This window comes from Pempheris klunzingeri, chromosome 7, assembly GCF_042242105.1.
Source record: "Pempheris klunzingeri isolate RE-2024b chromosome 7, fPemKlu1.hap1, whole genome shotgun sequence".
In the NCBI taxonomy this organism is placed as follows: domain Eukaryota; kingdom Metazoa; phylum Chordata; class Actinopteri; order Acropomatiformes; family Pempheridae; genus Pempheris; species Pempheris klunzingeri.
In genome coordinates this window covers 28,068,119-28,089,119 of record NC_092018.1, presented here as the reverse complement: position 1 = coordinate 28,089,119, position 21,001 = coordinate 28,068,119, and the positions used below count along the sequence as shown (strand labels likewise).

Genomic DNA, 21,001 nt, shown 5'->3' with positions numbered 1-21,001 from the left:
TGTGAAGAAATTCTCCAATAAAGCGGCTGCACTTCTGATTGTGGCAGCAGTACAGTGGTAATATTTTGCTCTCTGAGTAGTTGTAAAAACAAGATTTATTGCAGCCAATCACATGAAAGATATTTTTAAAAATCCCAAATGAATCCCACATATCAACAAGGCTTTTAAATCTGGCTGTTTGGCACTTTATCTGTCTTATCTAGATTTTGTATTGAGGCCTTAGTGTGGCACCGGCCACCCATCAGCAGTACGAGGCCAGTCCACGTCATCTTAGAGGCATCCGATGCGCTGATGTGTAAAGTAAAAGCTTCAGATACACCAAAGATAGATAAAGATAGATTTTTTTTTATCTGTTTGACTGCCAACAACATGTTCAAGCTTTTCATCAGCGAGAAGCAGTTTTCATTGTTCTGGTCCGTGCGGTGCAACATCCGACGCCTGCCCTCGATAAGCGCACGGCGACAACAGGATGCCTCCGTTAGAATTACGTAACGCTTTATTTCCCTGTAGAAATAAAACCATGAAGCGCGCCGCTCGGTCACTCTGCATATTCTTCTCCTGCGGATTTCCACGACCACACGGGGATAGACGACGAACACATTAATGTCGTTTTAATGCCAAATGAATAATTTAAAACAAAATGGAAACGGACGCACAGAGAGGATCCCCGGACTTCCTCCTCTCTCCTGGATGCGCTGGATACGCAGAGCCACAACGCACTCTTAATTGTGGAGGCAGGTGTGGTTAGGGAATCCGCACAAAACAGGAAACAGGCAATTTTGACAGAAGCCAAGGCACAAAGCATCGCTTTACCGTGGGGAGCTCAGGGTCTCTCATGTGTGCTGCTGGAAGTTGCCGGAGTGCATCGTCTGGTGATGGAGCAGAAGGTGCGCCCAGGACAAAAAAAAAAAAAAAAAAGAAGAGGCAGCAACACGCACCGCCTGGACTGCTGCTTAAAGGCACAGTCACCTTTATACTCCTGCTGGGGGGGCTCTCCACGGAGCCCCACCCATAGGAGAGTATTACAGGAGATTATCTGGAGCCGGTGGTCCCAGAGGGGGGTCTCCTAGACATATAGGCGGTCGCTGAATATAAATGTCACAGAATCATACAAGTATTTAAGACAACTTAAGTAAGCAGAGGAAAGTAAAAACTGACAAAATGTACCTGAAACACCCAAAATAAAAGCACATGCACAATGGCCCCTTTAAGAGTGTTAATTTATGAAGTTGCCAAAAGATAATATATTAGTTTCTTATTGTCTTCGCGCAAAAAATAACAATTTCTGTAACTTATTAACATTTGCAAGAGGATAAAATAGATATATATTTGCCGACTTTGCTGAGGGGCAGTTTTATCCTTCTTAGTGGTACATGATGACCTCACTAAATCCCAGCAGATCTTTGCACAACTCCAACCTGGCCAGGTCTGATCAGGGCCTTTAATCTATAAGGAGCCATCATAGTGAATAAACAGGTCATGTGTTTTCTATGTGAAATCAAGGTAACTAATATAGTTAAATAAATGTGGTGAAGTACAACGTGTTTTTCTCTGTTCTTGAGCAGACGTATAAAACAGCATTAATTAGATATGCTTAATAAAGTACATGTACATCAGAAATTTGCTTAAGTACAGTACTTGAGTAAAAATACTATTTTCAGTGTCCATAAGAAAACACAGGCGTGCTTGATCACCTTTAGTTTTTACACCAAGGGAGAGCAGTTAAAACCCTGCCAGGAGACCCAAAAGGCCAACTGGAGATTCGGGGGCACTGTAATTCACAATTAAGTCAGGTGACTGACCATGGAGCTTTTATAGGTCACCATAAAAATCTCACATTTTCTCTGTAGTGAGTGTAAAGAAGATTGATGTGGTATGAGACCTGCTGTTGGACCTGGCCAGAGGACAAGTGGGAGCACTCTGGACCTGTAATGGTCCACATGATGTGAAGATCTGGCTCCACGTTTATTACCTGCTCACATCACAGCATACATATTTATTTACTGTTTATAAGCTGTTTACCCACCGCAGTACATATTTATCCCACTGTATATATATTTATATGCATGCGTCTCTAAGCAGTTCTTATGTATATATATCAGTATATATATATATATATAGATACCACATTACTGCACAAGCTGTTAAAGTTTACACATCTTACCATCATTCTTACAGCTGCCTTTAGCTGCTACTTTTTTATATCTATATCTATATATTTTCTTCCACTTGAGTTATTCTTTATACAGACTTGTCTATCTGTATCTATAGGAGCACAGTTGGAGGGAGCCTGAGAATTAAGAATTTCATTGCCAAAGACTGCTTCACTATTAGTGTTGTGCCGATAAAGAACTTGTTGCGGCACAGATGGATCTAACAGATAAATGATTGTCCAGGAGGGATGAAATAAACACATATCTGATCACGAGAACATAAACTTCTTGTTGTGAAAAGAGATATTCATGTAATGGAAAATTACATACTAATATTTAATGCTCCTGCCCATGGTAGTTGTGGTCATTAAATGGGTTAATGTTTTTGCTGTTCATTCATGTGGAAGAGTAAACATGAGCCAACACTGGCATTTTAACAGAATAAATGTAAATGTGAAGCCGTTACCTCTGCAGCGACTAAAACAAGCTCAACAGATAAACATTATAAACAACAGTAGCAAAAATATGAGAAAAATATGTAGGAAATGTTTCACAATACTGTTCAAATAAATAAACAATAAAGTTTATTCTGAACAGAGCGAGACACATATCACACCTCGTCACATTTGACGTTAACACCACGAGGCTGGTGGTATTTGGCCTGTTTTTTCAAGCTTCCAGTCGCTAATTTAAATTAAAAAAAATTTAGATCAGTACACTACTGCTGCTCAGAGATGGGTTTCTGTGTACACACACACACACACACACAACATTAAAACAGTCCTTTTCCCCGCAAATGGTTTCCAAAGGCCTCATGAGGCCTTTCTGGAGAGACCACATCCCTGCAGGTGTCCTTAAGCAACATATTCACCCTCTATTTAATTCCAGGCAGATTCTGCCCTCTCAATACTCCGCTTAAATGATGTGTCTTTAAAGGAACACGACAACTTTCTAATTTCACAACGTGTGACAGGGCATGTAAGAATAATCTATATTGTTACAACCTGCTACTGTTCTCTTCCAGGACTGGAAATGTCTTACGCGCCCACTCAAGAACCAGCTCCTGCAGTTTTTCCATGGTGAATATTTCACTCACAACAACAAGTGACAAACATTTCCTACACTGGAAATATAAAAGAGAACGATGCCACATGTTGAATCTTGCAGTTACTGGAGTGTGAGCATATGCCGTCAGTGGCCATTGCCACTTTTTCTCCCCAAACTAGGTACAATCACTCCTCTTTCTCAAAGGATTCCAGATTGGGACTCCTTCTGTTGAAGCTTGAGGATCAACTCCAGTAGGTTCATCTGCATCGTCAGCTCCTGAAACAACACACAGCAGTTGAAGGGCAATTAGTTAGGACATATGTTGCCATCTGCTGGACGTTTGTCTGCATCTCATGTCTTCTACGCTCCCACACCATGTGGGCGTTAGTGTGGTGTCTAACTAGAGCGATTAGACAGTAAATGTTAACCTGAGGGTTGGTGGTGATGTAAAACCCAGGGACTCCTGCTTTCTCCAGCGTGTTCTGCTGGTCAATCACTTTTTGATCCATCTCTGCGACTATCTTCTTATCCATCATTTTTTGTTCCTCTCGCACGCGACTTTCCAAAGCCTGACAACACAACACACAGCTATTAGAAAACCAAAAAGCACATGGAAATAACCCACGACCCTTTTAGTCATGTGAGGTATTTACATTTCACTGCTTTACCTCTAGTTCTGCTTGTTGGTTTGATTTGAGCAGCGCAAGGTTGTGAGACTTGCATGACTGCAGGGCGTCTTTGTGCTTTCGTGCCAGATCTTGTTTGAGTGCTGCACAGAAAGGGAGGATCACACTGACATGTTCAATTTGAACCTCACACTGAGGGCGTGTTTCAGGAATTCCTCAAATGCCTGCTACCAGGATCAGGTTCAGGTTCAGGTTCAGGAGAGCACTAACCTTGGTGTTCACAGTGCAGCTTTTGCCTCTGGTTGTACAGATTTTTCTCCGTCAGGTGCTGAATATCCAGGAGCCCCTGCACAATTTCATAGACCGTCCCATCTATGAGTGCTTGAGCCAGGTCACTGAGCGTGTTATAAGACAGGCGCTGCTGGAAGGAGCTAGACGTGGAAATCAACAATACAAGACAATAATCACCAAGATGCAGTTTTAAACCTCCCACAGATGAAGCTGAGGCATTTACTGGTACATTTACAGTCCTCTGAATCCTGTGAGAAAAGTCTTCCCTGAAGGTAAGGTGACATTACCTCGGTAGGTCTTTGACTAAGGTCTGCAGTTCAGATAACAGGTAGTAGTGTCTTTCTTGTTGTTTAGTAGAGTCACCGCCAGTGACTCCGGGATAACCATCCATCTCCCTCACTGGAGAGAAGAGCACAGCAACAAGAGGCTAGCTAAGATAGCGCCATGGGCTAATTTAACCCTAACTATTTTACAGTAAAAACTCCTCAGAAACAAAGCAACTAGACTTTCCAATGGAGACCAACCTTCATCTGATGATGTTCGTGACTGCAACAAAACGTGGGAATTTTTAAAACCAATTTAACAAGGAAAAAAACGTTTGTTTTCACGTTATATTTTTGTTCTGTTGTTAGCTTCTGTTCACTTCGGCGAGGAGGACCCCGAAGTAGGTGCCCGTCAATATGCCTGTCTGTAATGGCGCGCGCAGCAGCTCAACATGCCCGCTAGGTGGAGCCTTAAAACAAAGTAGAGATCACACCTGTTTTATGTGTGAGGAAGGGACGCTTCTTGTTACCAGGTGTGACCACATATGACCATACAGTCATGGGTGTTACATATTATTGTTACATATTATTATTATTAAAAAATGCAAAACAAATATTTAGTGCTGCAGTAAGTTTATTCGATAATCGACGTATTTAATGGTCCGTGTCTTTAAAGAGATAGTGTGAGACTAGCAGTGAAAAACGGCCACACTGTGTCCACTCGTGTCCACGCACCGTGTCCACGCACCGTGTCCGCCCCGCTGAAGTGACTGTGCTGGATGCGCGCCTGGGTGGCGCGCCACTGGTGGGCTGTGCGCCGTCACGCGCCGAAGGTGCCATGAAATGAAGAAAACTCACTCGCGGAGGGGAAGAGCACTATTTATAAGAGCGCGCATGGGAACACAGGAGGAACTGGATTAATATCTCACTCGACTGAAAATGGCCAGAAACACATCTCTTTATTTTAGGATTGTCGAGGGCAGGAACCTCCCGGCCAAAGACGTGTAAGTAATTTGTGAATGGTGCGTGCTTCTGTGCTCAGGTCCTAGCTCTCAGAGCACATGCAGCCTCAGCATTGTTTAACAGCTTCTCGAATAAGGTAAGAAAAAAAAGTTTAGGTTACATTTTGAACGCCAGCTCCTGGTAAGTTTGTAAACTAGTTGTGGGAATTAGAGGTGAGACAGTCAGGTCTACTCACACAAACCCCAGCACAAGTAAAGATAACGGAAAATTAAACTAACCAGGCAAACGGCTGTGCTTTAATGTCTCATGCTCTTACATCTTGTTTTTTTTTTTTTGTCATCTTAAGCTCCGGAACCAGTGATCCATACTGCATTGTGAAAGTTGACAATGAAGTTGTGGCCAGGTGAGTTCTCTCTGATGGTAAATGCATACCTGCATAATGCTCACATTTGAATATCCTTCATCACAGTTGGGATATTTGCATTGGGTTGGTTTTCTGGCTGCGCTCCTGCTACATGCACATGTAAACCAGGGTGGAGTGTGTATGATCGTTGTGGTTGGTGCCCACAGCGTGGCCCCTCCAACACAGAGAACCTGATACTGGTCTGGCCTTTAAAACACCCGCAGGTAACCATGGAGAGGGCGCATCAATTATTGCAGGGAGCTCCTGGTGCAGGCAAGGAGAATGCTGGGAGCAGAGTGCACTTCTAGTTCAGAGGTGTTTGAGGGCAAAAGTACAGATGATTTCATCCTGGTAGTCGTAGCATTCGAATGCTCCAAAGTTATTTTCACCAGCCGCTATGCTTTACTGCATGTTACTGTCAAGCTGTGCTATTTGACAGGAAGCCAGATTTCTGTGAAAAAATGTTTGTTTGGTCCCTAACAAGAACATGGAGGGGACTTCAGTGGCTATTGTTCTCTCTGGCATCATGAGGGAAAACGGCACAGTGATTCACTGCAGACACTCATACTAATTATCGTGTACTTGTGGTGTTACTGGCCAACTGACTCCTCGAGTGTGATGTTCATGGATGATGTGTCTGGTAGATTGTGGTGGGAAACAATGGGTACAGTAGACTCTTACAAAACAAAAGGGTTTATCGTAACTGACGCTAAAATTGTCCCTGTGGCAGGAAATGTTTTGATCCTGTTGACAATATGATATATGATTGGCACTGATACCCAAACATACCTTTCTTTAAGGAATGTAACCCTGTTTTTCATGTATTTATTTAGATGTTTTTTAAACTCATCAGCTGTACAAGAATCTCTAAATCTCTCTAAAATTGGCAAAATAATAAAGATTAAAATCAGGAACTGCTGATCAAAGACTAAAGCTACGACTCTGACCAGACATTGTACACAGCCCTGCTCGTCCTTTCAGCAGAACCCTTAAGAGCCCTTATGCCATGATACATCCAGAAAGCTTACTTAACTTGAGCCGTGATTGTCTCTGACCCATCTCAAAGCACAATTTAGATACAAGTGACAAAAAATAATGTAGTTTTGTGAAGCAGTTTGTTTTGTCCTCTTTCTTATGCCATAATTGTCTTGTGATGCCCTGCATGGATTCCAAACCGTAGTATTTTCTGCATCATACTAGAAAAGCCTACAATCTGTCTCAGTCTGTGAGGGCTTATACTGCTGCCACATGTTACACTGATTTCTGACTCCTGCAGTCACTCTAATGGTTTCTATCGTTGCCTGTATTCATGTGATCTGCGTTTGTTCTCTCTCCAGGACTGCCACAGTGTGGAAGAACCTTAATCCTTTCTGGGGCGAAGAGTACACACTGCACCTCCCGATGGGCTTCCATTCACTCTCCTTTCATGTGATGGACGAAGACACGATCGGGTAACGCCGACTTCCAAAGCCGCCTCAAAATGAGTCCATATTACTGGAGCCTGGCAGTTGGTTTGTGGTCCTCTAAAGCCATGAGTGTTTGCTTAACTCGGCTCGGGACTCCATGTATTTTGGTTAAAACCTCGTGAACAGTTTAAAGGTTTTGGGAAGAAAAACGTCAAGCTTTGAATAAACAAACATGGTCAGTCAGATGGTCGCCCAGACTGAGTGATTAAAGGTTGTTTTTCCTCCATTTCTCGTGACCACTGCTCAAATCAATCTGCCTTCCAGTTCAGCCCCAGTTAACTCCAGCTAGATCAAACAACTGTGATTGCATTTCCAATCGCTTCTCTGTCTGATAACCTCTTCTTTTGTCCTCATCCACAGCCACGATGATGTTATTGGGAAAATAACTCTGACTAAAGATGCCATTGGATCTGCAGCTAAAGGTATGACTACACCACTCTGTAACAGGATGGGTGCACGACCGAAGGTTAAACACACACGGCGGTCCCATGACCGAGTCAAAGGTCTGAGTGAATTAAGAGACGTGCTGTTTTTAGATAGAGACTGGGAATGCTCCTCGGCGTTCTCTCACACACATTTAATTAGATTTGCTTACATTTACGGCAACGACATTAGCATTCACAGTGTTGAATCTGTTATTGCGATGGCTCTCCTGGCGCTCGTCTGCATAAACTTTTTTTTTTATTGTGCCTTATAAAACATCTTTTAGTGTGGAAGGCCCACAGTGCTGTGAAAGGATTTCAAATACCCTCCAACCATTTACATCTAGCTCTCTCATTCAAGCACTTTCTACACAGTCTTGGCCAGACATACGGCCTTTAGAATATGTTGTGACGATGGTGTAGTTTGATATTAACCGCTCAGTGTTACTTGCTTATGTTTTGCTGCATACTGATGCCTCTCTCTTGAGTAGCCACCTGGCACGGCCTTCGCTCGTGTGATTCATTGCCACAGGGTGGTACTGAGTCAGTTACTCCCTCACAGGAATCTGGCCCTGACATCGTGCCCATGCTTATGTCTGGTATTTCTGAAAAAATAAAACAGAACGCGTTGAATTTGACACATAATTTCATGCCCGACTATCAAGATATGTAGTTACTCACATACATGAAGATTATCAATTAGTTATTTAATTAGACACATGGTGTCAGAAAGAAGTAAAGGGTGCCCTAGACAACGTCTTAAAGCCCAACATGATGCCACTAAATTGCCAGTTTTCCCCCCATCAATACTTTTCTAATGAGTTGGACAAAGAAGAGATGCAACTAAGAACTGAAAACAGTTGTTGATTATTTTTCTGTTGATTAACTAAGTACTTGATCCAGCTCTAAGTCTTTAACGAACGCTATCCCTCTGTGTGGTACGGTCAGGACTGGATAGCTGGGTGAACCTGACGAGGGTCGACCCCGATGAAGAGGTCCAGGGAGAGATCCACCTGAGCATGGAGCTGCTGAAAGATACAGAGAAGATCAGCCTGCGGTGTCAAGTCATTGAAGCCAGGTAACATAACTGTGCTGTGAAAATGTGCGGGACATGAGCCCAAAGTGATGAACATCTAGACAGTGACCAGAAGGGTAGGTAGACTGTAAAAGCATGCGTAAACGTAGTCGTATATCATATTACATGTCGCTTTGAGATGATAACAGCGATCATGAGTCAGAAGTTAAGTTCCTGTAGCCGGGAGCTGGCAGTGCCGTCACTGCGTCTGTGCTGAGATTTCATCACCACCATCACCCCGCAGGCCTCCACACTCCCCTCCTGAGTCATACTGCCACCATCACACCACTCGCTGCCCCATCTGTGCATCCCAGGCTACTCTGCCTCTCAGCCCGGGCACTAATGAGCATGTCAGTCAGGGCCCGACACTGTGTTACTCAGATGCGCTCGGATGAATGTGAATTAAGTTTGAAAGAATAAGGTCAAGTGGAAAGTAGCGGTTTGTGCTGCTTTTCCTCGCCGACCCTCGCTCGCTAATTCAGTTTGCGGAGCAGTTAATGGGAAGCTTGTTGGGGCATTTTAGGGTATTGATCAGCTCTGTTTTCTTTTGGTCTGGTGATGCCCGCAGAGACTTGGCTCCAAGAGACATTTCTGGAACCTCTGATCCATTTGCAAGAGTTATTTTCAACAACCACAGCGCAGAGACCTCGGTGAGCTCTGTGTGTGTGCATGTACAGTATGTACTGGAAGCAGAAATCCAAGGTTCTTCCATTGTGATTGATTATTGTTCCTCTGTGCTCTGAGAGCCTGTCTGTCACTTTATTTCACATTACTGTAGACATGAGAGTGCTGAGGTGATGAAAAGCATTGTGCAGAGTAATCTGCTGGTTTCAGGTTTTCCTAACACTCCCAACCTGCTGGGTCTTAGATTATCAAGAAGACCCGTTTCCCTCACTGGGGAGAGACTCTGGAACTGGAGCTGGACCCAGAGGAGCTGAGTGAGGAGGGAAGTGTCACCGTGGAGGTCTGGGACTGGGACATGGTGGGCAAGAATGACTTTCTGGGAAAGGTGAGGGTGCTGTAATTATAATAATTTTGCATATTCAGTGTTCTGATCACAGCAAAATGTGCTTGACCTGGAAGTGCAGTACAGTATCACCCACAGTAGTTTTTAGTCCTTATATTGTGTCCTTGTGTGTTCTTACTTTCCACAGGTGGAAATCGCTTTTGCTTGCTTGCACAAGACACCTCTGTTAGAGGCCTGGTTTCGTTTGCTACCCTTGGGAAACAATGAGGTTGACGCTGGGTGAGGATTATGGGTGTGCTTGTTTGTACAATGTGGTGAGTTTGTTGTGTTTGTACAACTGAGATGAGCATTTTGCTTTTGGATTCTTTTCAAGCCTCTAATTGAGCAGCATTCAGTGGTTTTAAGTATTTGTTCCCATCTGTGCCTTCTTTCATGCACTGAAATGAGCATTCACAGGTGTGTTGCCAGGTCTCTGACAGCATATGTTCCTTGAGATATTTTTAGAACAAAGAAAGCTGAGTGAACTGCTAAAGGATAGTGTCAGAGTAGGGAGAATCTCAGAGGTTCATTAGACGTGCAGCTAAAGGGTTTTTATTGAGGGGAGCACATTGCAGAGCAGAAGCTGGTTAGAGACCTACTTTCACCACTGGGACTACCTGCTACAACTGTGGGTCTGTGAAAGCGGTGTGCCTCGCTGACATTTGATATTATCAGTGTTTGACCCCACAAGAATGTAGAAATGTTGTAAAACAAAAAAGCAAATGTATGCAATTACACTTTCATCAGTGTCTTTTTTCACTTTTTCTTTGGATTTCATTTTCTTCTTTCATACACAAAACCAGTTCTAATGATACTGCAGTTTTTAAACCAAACCACAGAAAATCAAGTGTTTATACGATGAAGGTTGTAGAAAATCTCCTCTTTTTTTTGATTCTGTGTTTTTTTTTTTCTGTTGTCAGTGGTAAGCTAGGAGCACTGCGCCTGAAGGTGCGCTTGGTGGAGGATCGGATCTTGCCATCTGTCTACTATCAGCCTCTCATTCACCTTCTGGTGGAGTCAGTCATCTCCCCTACAGAGGTCTGCATCACAATTTGTCTTTAGCACCGATATGCGTTCGCTCACCTGCATGTAATGTCGAGAGACTGCTCCACACACCACCTTTTCTCTCTGCAGCGTTTTCCCTCCACCTGGTCCTCAGTCACCTCGACTCCTCCTGCTTCATTAAATCTGTGCTGGCTGTCAAGCGACAGAAAAACTCTTTGCCCATGTCTGCAGCACACCATGACCTGAGTCCTCTTCCCAACAGGTGGAGGACAGCAGTGCTCTGACCATGCTGGAGGAAGTGACCACGGTTGAGAGTCGGCAGGATGTGGCAATGACCCTGGTGAAGATCTACCTGGGCCAGGGCCTGGTGGTGCCATTCCTGGATTACCTTAACACCCGGGAGGTCAACCACACCAGTAAGATTAAACATCGGAGCGGTTTGAAATATTAGATCATTGTTTGTTAGAGCCATTATCACAGTGTGATGTCGTATATGACTAAATTTAGAATTTTTTTAGGTTTAAATATCCGACTTATAATGTCACGTGTCTGTATTTCATGGCCGACGGTGCATTTATTATGAAGTCTTGTCAGATAGAGTAGTATCATTTTATTTTTTGCATCACCAACATAAATTTGCTCAAAACAGTGTGCGCAAGACCCAAGTTTATCTCCATCAGTGTTTGTATTAGTCAGAGTTCGGGACATGCCAGTTTGCTGTATTGCTCCACTCTCCAGAGACCTTCTGAGCGCTGCTTGTATTTAACTCTGAATTGACATTAAGGTCTCTGAACACTACATTCCCGGTCTGTGTGTGGGCAGTTCAAGTCTACCAGCACTATATTTACTTCCCCGATGCCAATTATTTACTCACCCAACAGTCTTTTCGTGGCTTCTCTGCGGTCTGTATTAGTCATGTTTTTGCCTCCGCTCTGGTTGTGCTCTGGTCTTTGGGTTCTGTCGGTTTAGTTTGAGATAATAAGCATAGTGCCTATGTTTCCATAGCAACTCCACATGATCCGAACGGTAACTGCTTGATCAGGAATAGACAGCGTGAGCAGCCAGACATTAAAGTTGTGCTCAGGGGTAAAGAAAAGGAAAAATGCACTGTTCACCGACTGGGCTGCGATGAAATCCCAGCATTTCCGCACACATGCTGATCTTTATGACCAAAATGTTTTATCTGGCAACCCAGTCCTGTCTCCATGGATATTTTAGTATCACCACCTTTGAGGATTTAAAGTGATGTGCAGCAAGGTCAGTCCGCCCTCAGCTGTGACGCTGAGCTCTGTGTTTCTAAAGCGGATCAATTCTTGGGTGATAAATGTGCATCAAGCAGAGTAGAAAGCACGCCAAAAGACCAAGACCGAGGGCAGAACCAGACAGAGGACCCACACACTGTATTAACAGTTTTCAATTAAGTTAATGACGCAATGTTTCAGTCTCAGAGATTTTCATCAAGCGTGATTATGTGCCTGATGAGGGCCTCAGAGAAAGCTTAAGGAGCTATTAATTCAGCAGTGGGATCCTTTTCCTTTTTCTGCCCTCAGATATGCATCAAGCTTAGTGTTCTTTCTTAGGCATTCGTTTGGGCATTGTGTGTCTCCATTAGACGGACGACAGTAGAGAGACAACAGGAAATTAGAGGCGAGCGAGATGGAGAATAACGACATGCGGCAAAGGTCCCCGATCGGACGCAACCCGCTTGAAAGAACTCTCATGATCAGAAAGACACGCAGCCCATGTCGAATCAAAAGAGCACATTACAGACACATTCCTTGTTCTCCTTCAAATCTAAAGTCCAAGCTGCTGCACCACTGCTCCCCCTTTAATACAATGTGCTGTGTTATATGCTCTATTTTATCATTCTCTTTTCTGTGTTTGCTCTTGTAGCTGATCCAAACACTTTATTTCGCTCCAACTCACTTTCCTCCAAGGCCATGGAACAATTCATGAAGGTGAGTTGACGTATTTGCTGTTTTATTTTTTATAAAGAATTGCAAAAAAAAAAGATTTTTCTGTGTCTACTGTGAGTGAAATCATTTATTACTCTTCCAGCTACGCATATTTAAACATTTAGATAAGAGTAGACGCAGGTGAGATATCTTGAACACAAGGTCTTGTTTTTGCTGTCAGGCTGTTGGGATGCTGTATCTGCATGAGGTGCTGAAGCCCATGATCAACCGCATCTTTGATGAGAAGAAATATATTGAGCTGGACCCATGTAAGATCGACCTGAACCGCACCAGGTAAAACGGACCTAAAACTTACCAAACACCATGATTGTATTCTGACCTAAAGAAGAGCCCACATGTGCTCGACGCATTCTTGTCTTAAGCCACAAATAACAAGAGGGGATTTTGGGGTTCATGTGTGTTGTTTGCAATCTATGTGCTAAAATGGTTTAATGGAAAAGCTGCCACAGGAGACTGCCCACTTCCTTTACACTTCACCCTTGAGAGGAAGGCATCAATGTGAGAAAAAAAAAAAAAAAGGGCTGTAAAAAGGGGGAAGGCTGTTGCTTGGCAACTGCTATGAGCCCCCAGAGATGTCTATCTCTGACATGGAGGGAGATCCAGGATCTAACGTGCTCTTATGTCTACAGTAGATCTGCCTGCCATCACCTTTGTTGTCTCCATTCCCCGTCTGTTTCTCTCTCCAGACACCTTCACACGATTCAGTGAAATCTATGTGTAAAACGGCTACTTACTTAGTGCTGTATGCACTCATTTGGCTACTGACACAGGGACTCAGTCCTTTACAATGTGTTTCCTCTCTCCAAAGACGAATTTCGTTTAAGGGTGCAGTGTCTGAGGCAGAGGTGCGGGACAGCAGCGTGGAGATGCTGCAGAGCTACTTAACCAGCATCATTGAATCAATAGTAGGCTCAGTCGATCAGTGTCCTCCTGTCATGAGAGTGGCCTTCAAACAGCTACACAAGAGGGTGGAGGAGCAATTTGCTGAACCCGAGAACGAGGTGAGTCTGGAGCAAAACGCACAGAAGAAAAACAGCTCGAGGGCTTGTGTGTTTGAAATGTAATCATATTACATTAGCATTACGTTATATATTCAGCTACAGTTGTTATTCTGAGAAACAGCCCTCAGGCTCATTACATTTCCTGTCAAATTTGCTTCACTTTTACAGGATGTGAAGTATCTGGCCATCAGTGGATTCTTTTTCCTGCGTTTTTTCGCTCCTGCAATCCTCACGCCTAAACTGTTCCAGCTGAGGGATCAGCACGCCGATACGCGCACGAGCAGAACGCTGCTACTACTGGCCAAGGTACGATCCACAGCGCAGATGTACACACACAGACGCCGCCATGAATAATGAATTCATGCTCAGACATCACACCCAAGTGCAGAAAAAACAAACAGTAAACACACAGTGGACATACTGGATATGAGACATGCTGTCTGTGAACTGTGAGAAATGTTAATTTGCAAAAGAAACAAATATGATGCGAGAATGCAACATGTTATGTTTATATGATGTGTACGGGCAGCAGAGCTTTTGTGTGCGCTGATGGCCAATAACAGCAGATACAGCACACAGTCCTCCCCTCAGCTTTTTACAATCGGTAAACTATAAATATATGTTGACATTCCACTGAATAAATCCCTCAATAATACCCTCAAAATGTGCTGTTTCTTTGCCCTAAAACGCAGTCCCAAGGGCAGGAAAAGAAGAAATGTGTGACAACTCGAGATCACACGCAGCACATCACACAGTGGTCTGCTATACCAAGTGCAGCAAGTATGCAGTGGTTTTTAAGTGCCATTGCTCGTCATCACACCTCGAACCGAACAATACCTCCTCACATTGTGCCTCACTCAGTGGAAGTGGAAGTAGATCGAATTGCAAAAGAAAGACACCATACAAAAGACATTTCCTTGTGACTGGCAAGAAAGATTTCTAATAGGTCGTGAGCGAGAGCTCACCATGCTTTTGAATGGAAGTGACCCTCAAGTGTCACTAAAACAAGCACCTCCGATATGATTAAAAACAGGGGTGCTGTGGTGACGTATCAGAAGAAAAGTAAGACTCGTTGCTCTCCCACGTGTGGCTTCTGTGGTTGCTGTCCATGGTGCTGAAGTGCTGTTGCCATGGGTCCTCTACAGAGAAAGGGAACAGGCTATTTTTACCTCTGTGTGTGCTGCGACCAGTCTATGGTTCAAAGCCCAGCTTCAGAGAGGGGTGTAGAGAGGGACTTCCTCCTCGCCCTGGGCCAGGTGTGGGCCGGACAAAAGGCCTCACAGCATGCTTGGCCTCAGGGACCCCTTTGATCCTCGACTTTGAGATGTGCAGTCACTCACACTGAGTTCTGTCAGCAACTGGAGATTTGATGTGCTGGAGATGTGAGTACTGAGTGGATATTGTGTCTTCGTGCTCGGCAGGCATTACAAAGTGTGGGGAACCTGGGCCTTCAGCTGGGTCACGGGAAGGAGCAGTGGATGGCGCCTCTTCATCCCATCATCCTACGCAGCGTGGCCTCCGTCAAAGACTTCCTGGACAAGTTGATTGACATCGATCATGACACCGGTAAGGCTGAAAATAGTGAACACTCCACTGAACTTGTACTCAAAAGAAGAGCAGGCCGGACCAGCTGCTAGCCTAGCAGCTCCCAGCTGATATCAGGAGTAAGCGCAACAATGCTGTGGCTCAGCGGTGAAATATTCATAACTAGCGGGAAGCCTAGAAAAGAGATGACATGGTTAACGAGCTGGCGGGGAGCTGGAGTGAGAAGCCACAGGCGCTCGTACACGCCACACTGGTTACCCAACATGTCTTGGCTGCTTTCTTACCGTCATGTGTCAGTGAGGCTGTTCTCTTCCCCCTCTGATGTATCGTGTTTCAGCCTCCTTCTGCACATCACACCCACTCCTTTCTCTTAAAGGCCAGTTTGACATTTAATGCTCTTCAGGTGGATTTGTTGGACAGAAGAGGACGCTTGTCACGCCTCTTTGAAGCTGTCCTTCATGTGACGATGAAGGAGGCCGAGGTGCCATCAACAACAAAGTGCTGAAAATGAAGACTTGCGCTGCAGTGCAACAATAAATACACTCTCTGTTTATTGTCACAGCACCACCTTGTGTCACTACTGATGAGCATGCCGTTACATGTGCACTGCAAAGTGTTCCTCTGCATTTAAACCTCTCTCATCTTCATCCTGCAGTGTCTGAGGTGCCACAGAGGGCTGTATTCATGCCCTCGGTCACAGTTAAAGAGGGCTACCTCCACAAACACAAGGCAGAGGGCCCCCAACTGCTGTCCCGCTTTGCCTTTAAGAAACGCTACTTCTGGTTGAACAGTGAGACGCTGTCCTACGCCAAGACCCCTGACTGGCAGGTTGGTACTGAACCAGTAGACTGAAGCCACCAATAAATATTGCCGTTTATCTACTTTGCTATCCACTTTAATCAGCCACAGTTTCTGTTTTGTCATTAAAAGCCCTGTTAAATCTGTCTTCTGTTGTTGCATCTGGATCATGAAATAAATGATGTATAAATAGATGAGTAAACTTTGAATCAAAGTCATGTGGAAGTGACTCATCCATTGTTAGGAGCTGATATGCCTGCTGATGATGAATCGGCCACTGTGTCTACCTTTTGAAGGACATTTATCAACTTGGCTCTTAGAAAGAGTGAAACATTTTAGTCGTCCCTCGCTTGCTTTATTCTATTTGTGCTGATCTCCTTGGGAGAACCTCATTAGCGTTATTACCATGTGGTGCCTAACCTTGTGATAATGATCTCGTCTCATTCACCAGCCGGAGACGGAGCGAGAGAGGAGCAGGCTCTCTCCATCCCAGTAAAAAGCTCTCTCTTTGAGCCAGTCTCGGCTTTGTGTGAGTGGAATAAAGGCGAGTGGTAATTGAAGGCTGTGGATATTCATGCTAACATTGCAAATCAGATTGCAGACAATGTCCGGGCCCTTTTCCTCCATGTTGGAGCACTCCAGTCTCAGTGAAGCGAGCTCCCATTGGAAGTGGCTGATTTACATTTTAAAGTGGCCTTTGCTGCCATGCAGATCTCGTCTTCACTTCCTCCTCGCCTCGCACTGTTCCTCCTCACCCAATGTGTGCAAAATATTTCAGTACACTGCCCCACTAATATGCTCTGTGACCACCTTTCTCTCACTTAAAGTTTGGACTCAGGCAAAATCAGGATCCATCATTACCAGCCTGTGCACACTTGTCTTAATTGTTGTTGTGGTTTGTGGCTGAACTGTTGCAGGTGCGCTCCTCGATCCCTATTCAGTGTGTGTGTGCCGTGGAGAGGGTGGATGAAAATGCCTTTCAGCAGCAGAATGTAATGCAGGTCATCACCCAGGACAACGACGGGCAGCTGCACACCATGTACATCCAGTGCAAGGTGCTTTGGTACTGACACCAGCCAGTCACCAACTAAGATCATGACCTTTTTCAGTTTGCCACAAAAAACACTGGTGACTGTTGCTTTCATTGGAAACAGCAAAAGAATTGTATTATTCATTTGATTTATATGTTAGTTTAAGAGAGAGTGTTAACTTTAGTTAAAAAGAAATAACAGTGATTTATCAATTAATACTTACTAGTTGATGACTTTAGCAAAGTTCCACCTGCTTTGATTCCTACATGACTTAAAGGGACCACTAAACTTGTGGCTATTTGTCTGAATAGAACGTGAACGAGCTGAACCAGTGGCTGTCTGCGATCAGGAAAGTCAGCATCTACAATGAGCGCATGCTGCCCTCTTTCCACCCAGGGGCTCATCGCAGTGGCAAGTGGACCTGCTGCCTGCAGGCCGACCGTGCTGGTAAATCCTGCTTTTATCACTTCTGACGCTGCACAAACTTCAGAATCCTTCTACAAGGACTCAGGATGCAGTTTAACTATCTAACCCATGTTTACTGCGCTGTTTGTGAGCTTATATGAATAGTGAACAGCATCCCGGAGCATAAAGCAGTGTGGTCCATCAACACGCAGGCTCACATCTAGTTTACAGCATGGCACTTTCTTACTTCACTCCTGGTTGACTAACTTGTAGCTGGCTTCGAGAGCGAATGAGCTCCTGGCCATCCATTTTTAATGACTAAACCCTCAATTTGTAACTGCCATGTTTTTGTTGCTTGACTGGAGAACGACCTCTGAAATTGTGATTTTCTCTGATCAATTACATTTAGACACCTGATTACATTTCGCGTGTGAACAACTAAATGGTTTTATCAGTCACCGGGGCTATCCGCGCTTATAATGTACAAACTCGTCGTGCCATGTAACCTCCGCCAAACTGTCAAGTTGATGGATGTGTTATGTTTTTACCTGTGTGAGGTCTGTGTGTGGAGCCACCGGTGTTCAATAACAGGATGGCTCTCAGTTACAGGCTGCAGTAGAACCCACTCAGCTGTGACTCTGGGTGACTGGAGTGACCCACTGGATCCCGACGTAGAGACTCAGACCATATACAAGCAGCTTCTCCAGGGCAGAGACAAATTCAGGTTAGTCAGAGATCATGCTCAAGCTGGCTGCAGTTCATTTCTTGGACACTAGAGGTCTATATTGCAACACAGGAGCACACTGCTCTGCTGCAGCTGCTCTTACAATCAAATGTTAAAGTGACACTCGTGCGATTAATGTGTCTGGGTGTTAACCACAGGAAAAAATATCTGGAGATCCCTGATGCTGATCAGACGTCCAGCAATAAAGAAAAGAAGATCAACTCTGACATTCACCCAGGTGCTTGTGCCAGCCTAAACGGTGTATTTGTTATTGCACTTAATGTCGTCACCATGATGAACTATTTGTGTTTGACAGCAGCGAACACTTTCTGTCTCATAGATGGCGCAGAGTGCAATGTTCAGCAAATGAAGTCAGGTCAGAGCGTTGCTGCTCGGCTGTTGGCGGTGATAGAGGATCTGGAGCAGGCTCACACCACCTTCCAGCGCAGAGAAAAGGAGGACGCCACGAGTGTCATTCTGAATCCCTAGACTCCACTCGGACTGGGATCCACCGATGCCTGAAGTGGGGCCCAGCATCCCGTACCAACTCGAGTGAGCATCAGATATTCACTCTTTCGATTGTCTGGGAGCAAAAAAAAAAGTGGCCACAGGGTGCAACCTCTTCCAGCCTTTTAGTACATTTCCCACTGTAAAGAGCAGCGGGAGTTCTGCCACTTTGAATCTTTTTGTATTCTCTGAGTGCCACCGACTTCAACAGCGCCGGGGAGAGATTATCATGCTTGACGATAAAGGGGGCCAAGGGACACTGAAGCATGATCTGACTTGGTATTTTTTATGTAGATAAGCAAGCAATCCCTTGCATGGCCTGCATCCACTTGTTGTGAAATGTGAAAAGAAGCTTTTATATTTTGTGATACTGTACAGGACCTCGGTCGCACATTTTTATGCAAAAAGCTTGTTGTAATGTAACCTACAGTACCTGAACGTAAGGTGTTTTGATATTGCTTTTATCAACGTTTTGTATTTTATTGAGGCAATTTATCTCCGTGGTCGCAATGTAGCAGTGACATTAACATTATAGGTCATAATCACCATGAGTTTATGGTGCACATGCCACAGTATGACGCTGCCTGTACAGTGAGCAAAATGATTATTATTTTAATTGTTGCTTTGGTCCCTTTATACAAAACAATGTGCTTTTATTTTGGTGCTATGGCCAGTCAACTTAAATATTTGGTTGAGATGTGATTTGCATATTTAAAATGTCCTGTAGCGATGTCACAAGGGTGATATTTACCCGTTAACAACATAACATCCATACACACTAAAGATTAATCTTTAATACAACTGAGACAACAATTGATGTGATAAGTTTACATTTTTTCCAGATTTTGGTGCCACTACATTTGGCTCACACGTGTCCGGATATGTTTGAAATGCCAAATTTGTTTTTAGAAACGTTTAAAAATTACATTTTGAAGCCCTTTTTCCATCGTGTATCTGTGAGACACACAAACACAGACGTGCTGTAAAGCCATTTCCCGTAGAGCGAGCAGTGCTCAGTGTCTTTCCCTTAAACAAAGAAGGTCAGTGATTGTAATGGAGATCAGATGTGCGATCTCTCCGATAGCCTCAGCAGGGCAGCTCGTCTCTGGAGCTGTTTAGATTATATTCTGGTACAGCTACAGTAGCGCCTGTCTGCCTTTTTAGAGGAAGAACTGTGGAATATTTATGTGTGGAGTAACTATTCTTCCTGCCTTAGATGTAACATTGTAGTATACATGACAATCAATAGGCTACAGTCATAGACAGAGTTATTAGTTAGGTGCTTTGGTATTTTGCTATGCTCCAAAATTAGCATCTCAAAATCATTTCAAATCTAGAGTAAACATCAGATGTTGCTTGTGAAGTTGTTATTATTCCCTGAAAGAGGGCTTTTATTTTGAAAAAAAGAAAAACACTATTGCCTGTACTTTATTTTGCAAATACACCATGATGGTTTGCTCCAAGTGGATTGTTACTGTGAACTAAACACATCTGTATTATTGAGTAAACTCTTATTTCAGCTAATTAGTCCAGCGTCCACTTTGTCTTCTCTTGTGTTTAAATCGGGTTGAATTAAGAGCAGAAATTATTTATACGAAGTCTCTCATTTTTCTGTCTTTAGCCCATTCCTCTAATGGTTGGTTTTAAAGTGGAAGGTCTGACTCAGCTCAGGCAATGACATTCATTCATGACATAATAGGAAATGTCATTATGTGTCTGACACATCCCAGAGCAGCAGCCTCACGGTATCTTGGTTACCACACCATCCCTTTGTTCAAAGGAATAATTTAATCAAACCACCATAACCACAGACTGTACAGTCCAACAGGAGTCAGAATCTGATGTTAAATTATGCCACACAAACAATGTTGCAGCCGCTCCTCCTTGCGGCCTTATTTAAATGCTAATGAGAGCAGTGATGCAGCCGAGGCTCCCTGCTAGCTCTCTCATTAGGCACGAGAGGTGAGCGATGAGAGGAGGCAGGGCACCAGATCTAGGAGGAGACTGACCCCCGAGCTGTTGGGTCAGTGCTGGGAGGAAGAGGGGTGCGTGTTGAAGGGGAAGCTAAGCTCCTGTAGGCCTCGGAGAGCGGCTCGCTTTTGCATGCTTACCACAGCACCAACATACAGCAGCCAGTGACAGAAAATGACCATAAAGCAAATTTACTGCCAGTGGGAACTGTTTCTGCGGCAGTCCACAGCTCCAGGAAAGCTCATTTATATCCTCATAACGAGGCTGTAGAGTAGAGAGCTGCCCGGGGAGGAGGAAATGGTGCAGCTAAATGAAGGAGGACG

At 44.2% G+C, this 21,001-nt stretch overlaps 2 protein-coding genes across 3 annotated transcripts; one reads left to right on the top strand and one right to left on the bottom strand.

The window, feature by feature from the left end:
• Positions 1-2,714: 2,714 nt before the first annotated feature.
• Positions 2,715-4,762, bottom strand: dgcr6 (DiGeorge syndrome critical region gene 6). Of its 2 annotated transcripts, XM_070834102.1 has the most exons (6): positions 4,642-4,762; positions 4,405-4,516; positions 4,097-4,257; positions 3,869-3,969; positions 3,629-3,769; positions 2,715-3,476 (listed from the first exon to the last, which is right to left on the bottom strand). In XM_070834102.1, the coding sequence occupies exons 2-6, from the start codon at positions 4,506-4,508 to the stop codon at positions 3,399-3,401; spliced, it is 585 nt and encodes a 194-aa protein (XP_070690203.1). In that variant the 5' UTR covers positions 4,509-4,516; positions 4,642-4,762; the 3' UTR covers positions 2,715-3,398. The 2 variants fall into 2 exon arrangements, with proteins under 2 accessions (XP_070690203.1, XP_070690201.1); XM_070834100.1 differs by having other exon boundaries at positions 4,405-4,762.
• Positions 4,763-5,292: 530 nt separating this feature from the next.
• On the top strand, positions 5,293-19,434 carry LOC139203501 (rasGAP-activating-like protein 1). The gene is made up of 21 exons (XM_070833288.1): positions 5,293-5,384; positions 5,690-5,746; positions 7,084-7,197; positions 7,573-7,634; positions 8,583-8,712; positions 9,278-9,359; positions 9,578-9,718; positions 9,864-9,955; positions 10,636-10,753; positions 10,983-11,136; positions 12,614-12,678; positions 12,857-12,969; positions 13,505-13,697; positions 13,866-14,003; positions 15,119-15,263; positions 15,898-16,070; positions 16,958-17,095; positions 17,383-17,518; positions 18,080-18,200; positions 18,359-18,438; positions 18,541-19,434. The coding sequence occupies exons 1-21, from the start codon at positions 5,320-5,322 to the stop codon at positions 18,687-18,689; spliced, it is 2,466 nt and encodes an 821-aa protein (XP_070689389.1). The 5' UTR covers positions 5,293-5,319; the 3' UTR covers positions 18,690-19,434.
• Positions 19,435-21,001: the final 1,567 nt, after the last annotated feature.

What these genes read in the sequence shown, in the direction of transcription:
- dgcr6 (XM_070834100.1), bottom strand. Translation starts at nt 4,508, where the DNA reads ATGGATGGTTATCCCGGAGTCACTGGCGGTGACTCTACTAAACAACAA. An exon ending in TTAGTCAAAGACCTACCGAG is followed by an intron (nt 4,258 to 4,404) that starts GTAATGTCACCT and finishes TTCCACGTCTAG; the next exon opens with CTCCTTCCAGCAGCGCCTGT. An exon ending in ACCAACAAGCAGAACTAGAG is followed by an intron (nt 3,770 to 3,868) that starts GTAAAGCAGTGA and finishes TTGTGTTGTCAG; the next exon opens with GCTTTGGAAAGTCGCGTGCG.
- LOC139203501 (XM_070833288.1), top strand. Translation starts at nt 5,320, where the DNA reads ATGGCCAGAAACACATCTCTTTATTTTAGGATTGTCGAGGGCAGGAAC. An exon ending in AGAATGACTTTCTGGGAAAG is followed by an intron (nt 9,719 to 9,863) that starts GTGAGGGTGCTG and finishes TACTTTCCACAG; the next exon opens with GTGGAAATCGCTTTTGCTTG. An exon ending in CCATGGAACAATTCATGAAG is followed by an intron (nt 12,679 to 12,856) that starts GTGAGTTGACGT and finishes TTTTGCTGTCAG; the next exon opens with GCTGTTGGGATGCTGTATCT.